Raw genomic sequence first — 5000 nt, 5'->3', positions numbered from 1 at the left:
TATGAGGATCATTTCACTCTTTCGTCTACTGAACCCGCACCCCAAATACATACAGTTATTTCTTACAGGGGTCAGTTTGTTTGTCATGCAGCATCCACGAATGCCAGAACTATAGAAGCTACAAGTTTATTGTTCTCTCACTGTATTGATGAGACGGTACGATCAAGGTTTCAAACGTTTATTGTCATCGGAGTCTTTACAACTGGTTACTCGAGACGTTGAGTTGACGAGTTCGGTAGTTCGAAATCCATTGGTCTGTCCGATAGTCTTCATTCAATTGCAAAATGGAACCAATTACAATTCGTGACGTAATGCCTGACGTTATTAATTATACAGATTATCGATTCTTATTTAAGCGATACACTCACGTGTATCTCAAGTTTTCTGGGCAGTCATATGCTTGGTTCCCCCTGGCATGACTACCATACAGTTGCATTTGAGAAAGCTCTTTTTCCTCAGTTTTACAAAGAAGAGAGTTCGAAGTCCTAATTATCAACAACTTAATCCATGGCAGTTGTAAGTGAGAAAACTGGCTGATGGTGTTTTCACCCATTGACTCCTGGGAGTGAGACTTGATAGATTTTACTCTGTCTAACGCCAGACGATTTTACTCGTCAATGGGGAACCCCACAGGAGTGAAAGGCCTCTTTTAGCTATTTGGTCAAATTAATTAGATCCCAATTGCTCAGCAACATCTCTGCATGTATATATGGCATATAATTCAATTTGTTTTCCACACAACTGCTTCTCCACATTAATTTTTACTATAAAATGTACGAAAAATGTATGAAAGATGCAAGCTGCACAGGTTACCAATGATCTTCCCACCTGACAAGTGACAAAACTTTTTTTTATTCTCAATACTTACTTTTTCACTAAAACTCGTCTTGATGACCCCAGGAGCAACACAATTTACTCTCACACCCATGTGTCCACATTCTTTAGCTAAAACGTTTGTCAGACCAACTAAAGCTGTTTTGCTTACACCATATGCACCAGCACCCTGCAAAGATAATAAAATTTGTTACAGTACTACCTCAGGATCTAATACATGTAATAAATACCGTAAATCATTGTAACTGAATTGAGTAAAGTGCAATCTGGTCTGAAATTTGTCTGCAATTTGGTATGTGTGATTTCAAAATCACAGAGATTATTTCGGACCAAAATTGCACAACACGAAGCTTAATCATTACAACCATTTAGAAATCGTACAATTAATTTTAATTGGTCAAATAGAGGATTTTTAAGTCAGTACCCGTGCAATAATAATTATTTTATTGATCCAGTTGACAGTTTACAAAGAAAAGCAGACACAAAACGGATACTGAATTTTAGCTGCAAACTCCCCTTAATGTTGGTCTTCAGCCTAAAGGAGCTCATTATCATCACTCAGAAACTGTAACTACCAGTAATTAAATTCATCCTTTAAAAAAAAAAAAAAAAAAAGTTTTGGGAACAAAAGTTGCAAAATTAAACACAGAAGGGCTTTCTTTGTCTTTCATTTTCCTGCAATAGGCCATTTTCAAAATATCACTATTCAGCTTGATATTAAGGCAGAGAGGACAAAAACAATTGAAACAAGTTGCAATGAATGTGAAAGATATCAGCATATTATCCACTTTCCTTTGCCTTCGTCCTCTAAACCTAGCTCTCTTTCAAGCTGAATTTAATATACCGGTATCAAAAGTGGCCCATTTGAATGTTTACTTTAAACAAGCCTTGGAATCTGATTGGTTGTTTTGTTTTCGTTTTCCTTTCTCACTGGCTGGGGAAAAGGTGCAATGTAGAGCAAAAAATAATGTGATTCTCAAATTAATCATAACCATTACCAATTTTCTCAAATTTTATCAGTGCATTACAACTACTTTATTTTTCACTAATTATTGTGTAGGGTTGAAATCGGACAGTCAAATCGGACAGTTGGCGTTAATCAGATATCTGAAGTCCGACAGTTGCATCAGCCAATCATATTACTAGTGCACTCAGCTTAATCCACCAATCACAGAATTTGTCACAATAACCATAGCAACAACCACTTACCCTACCAAACTGGGGATTTTTTTTTACCAAAATGGACAAATTTGCAACATTATACAAAGAAAAAGGAATGCAATAATTTTGTTTCTCAGAAATTGTAATGCTTATGATTGGTAACAGGAGTTCTCGTCATTCAATTCGGTCTGTATTAATATTCGTGATCACAGTGAAATCAGACAGTTGGCTGTAATTGGATACCTGAAATTGGACAGTTACAATGTACATCAGCCAATTCTCATTGTTTCTAATAGCGTGCAATTACATAGATTCTCGTAAAATCATGTTTTTTAGGTCGGGCCCCCTTCGATCCACAAATTGATTATTTTGTTAATAAAGTTTCGAAGTTTCAAGTTTCATTAAACAAATCAGACTCCCTTTATGCAGTCGTCCGATTTTATGAATCACTCGTATGATTACAAACCAAATTGGACTCCACATAGTCCTCATGCCATAATAATTATAAATAGCACTGCTGAGAGCCAAATTTCATATTGCAAGGATCACCAGTGATTTCCAAATGGATGTAATGAAAAATAATTTATCATCATCAGCATCGTGATTACCATCATTATAATCATAATAAACTTGATAAAGCATCTCATAGGCTAGTGTAAATTTTTAGTCAAGTGTATAAACCCATCTCCACCTGACAATAATACTTAAATTATAGATCTTACTCTGACTAAGGCCAGGTGTGAATGGGTTAAACCAGCAAATTGAGCAAGAAACAACGATCAACAAACTTTTCCCTAGGTCAATTTTTTAGCTTAAAACAAGTCTATGAAACCTTTTCAAGGGGCACACCTTTGTGTACTTTCAAACGTTCTAACCACTAACTTTAAAGATATCTACAAGGTAGGTAAAGTCTGCTTAAGAGTCAAGTGGCGCATTAGACCGGAGCTTATCCTGGTTGCTGTAACATGAAGTGACTAGGAGTATCTCTACTTCCCCCTGGATGGGATGTTAGTCCAACGCAGGGCTACCCCCAGCATTAATTCTCCAGTACCCATTTATACACCTGGGTGGAGAGAGGCACCATGAGAGTAAAGTGTCTTGCCAAAGAACACAACACAATGTCCCCAGCCACTGGGTCTGAAACAGGACCACTCAATCTGGAGTCGAGCGTACTAACCAAGAGGCCACCGTGCCTCCCACACTATATCTACATTGTACTTTCATTCGGAAATTTGACACTTACCAGCATTGGTTTAAATGCAGCTGTCGATGCAATGAAAATTACAGATCCACCCCTAAATGAACAAACCAAAGTGGTAAATTGTTTTTTTTTGTACACGTACATTAAATGAATAAGCCTCCACTCGCAGAAAACTATTACATGCTCATTTAAACTCACATGCATCCTTTAAAAGACTATAATAAAGAACATTAAGGTTTCTTTTTGCTAGTGTTTAGTGCAAATTACATTTCACTGTTTTGTTTGTTGTCATTGATTGCCTTGAGCAAAAAAGGATGAATAATAGAAGCTGTAAACTGTGACCTCAATGTAACATCTTTAAAAGAATTACTATACCATAAGAAATGAGTCAGGTCATCAATCAGCCAAAGGACATTCAACAATTCAACAATTTATGGAAAGTTGAATTCAGACATAATACCAACCCTCTCTTCTTCATCAACGGAATTATATCTTTTGCCAGAAGGAAAGATGATTTTACATTGACATCGAATATCTGAAATTTGGCAAAAATTGTTAACAGGATATTCATCACCACGCCCCACTGACGAGTAATTTGAAAATTGTCTGGCATTAGAAAGAGTAAATCTATTAAGTCTCACTCCAAGGGGTCAATGGGTTAACTGGTCTTAGTCAATCTTCCTATCAATGAAACCCTGCTGAAGGTGTTAAAGAGGGGTGTGTTAATTGTATATTAGTTCGTCTGCCTCAGCCTTTTGGCATAAAGTGCATAGACTGTCGTTATTATGTCATGATTGTAAAAAAAAGGAGGTGACCGGGATAGTGTTTAAAGGTGATTACTTCATAAAAAATAATAAAACGTTTGGTGGTTCAGGACTATAATTATGGGTTAACAACCTGAGTCAGTCGACTAGCTGTCCCCTATAATCCAATTTGACCCCTGAGAGTGCAGGAGCTTAATAGACTTTACTCTGTCTTACGCCAGACGATTTTACTCATCAGTGGGGAGGGGGGGGGGGGGGGCATCCTAGGGAGTTTGAGGTGTGAATGGGTGAACAACCAATTTTATTCATCAATGGGGGTGGTTCAAGAGTCAATGGGATAAAGAAACCCTTACATGTAACTTTATTTGGCTATTATGCTTCCTTTCTTTTAAATTAATAAGTTAGTTTAAGTGTAAAACTGGCTATTCATTATCTTTACTGACCAACATCTTTGTGTTAATGAAAAATTTTACACTTGGCAGGGGTATCAATAAAATTTGAAGTTGACGAAAGGTTTGAGTAGAGTAACCACCGACTGTTCTCATCGTCAAAATGAACTTTAACGTTAAGTTTGAAAGAGTCTGTCTTTAGTATACTAGGTAATTACATGACTTTGAGTGCAATTTGGAATAAAATTAGTAATAAGCATGAGTAAGTTTTTTCGAAGACGACCAACAAAGCAATTTTATTGATGTCTGATCTCTCGGGAAACTAGTTAGTTTTGTTTCCCTCCAGTCCTGATGTTTCCCTCGACAACATCAGGTCTCTCTGGAAAACAAAACTAACTGTTTCCCTTGTTTCCCATACATTACTGTAAGTGTACAATTTATTACCTTGTCCCAAGCTTCCTCAGAAACCTGAAATGAAAATATTGTTTAATGAATTAAAGTTATTGACATTATCACACAAAGCAATATTTTTGTAATTGCTTGGAATATGATGAGATTAAGTGCGAAACTCTACCTTTAAAATTGGTCCAACTACTGGATTCACTGCAGCATTAGACACTAAAATGTCAATACCACCAAAGTGATGTAATG

At 36.6% G+C, this 5000-nt stretch overlaps 1 protein-coding gene across 2 annotated transcripts in view; it reads right to left on the bottom strand.

Moving 5' to 3' along the window:
- Window positions 1-5000, bottom strand: part of LOC138022496 (dehydrogenase/reductase SDR family member 4-like) — a 25683-nt gene that overhangs the window by 17597 nt on the left and 3086 nt on the right. For both annotated transcript variants that reach the window (XM_068869653.1, XM_068869652.1), the window contains 5 exons: window positions 4924-5000; window positions 4794-4817; window positions 3661-3731; window positions 3239-3290; window positions 869-1003 (listed from right to left, as the gene is read on the bottom strand). The exon at window positions 4924-5000 is cut by the window's right edge and continues 1 nt beyond it. In XM_068869653.1, the coding sequence (XP_068725754.1) occupies window positions 869-1003; window positions 3239-3290; window positions 3661-3731; window positions 4794-4817; window positions 4924-5000 (359 nt within the window). The remainder of the gene's footprint in view (window positions 1-868; window positions 1004-3238; window positions 3291-3660; window positions 3732-4793; window positions 4818-4923) is intronic.

This window comes from Montipora capricornis, chromosome 10, assembly GCF_036669925.1.
Source record: "Montipora capricornis isolate CH-2021 chromosome 10, ASM3666992v2, whole genome shotgun sequence".
In the NCBI taxonomy this organism is placed as follows: domain Eukaryota; kingdom Metazoa; phylum Cnidaria; class Anthozoa; order Scleractinia; family Acroporidae; genus Montipora; species Montipora capricornis.
The sequence above is the reverse complement of the archived record's forward strand: the minus strand, read 5'-3'. Positions and strand labels throughout refer to the sequence as shown.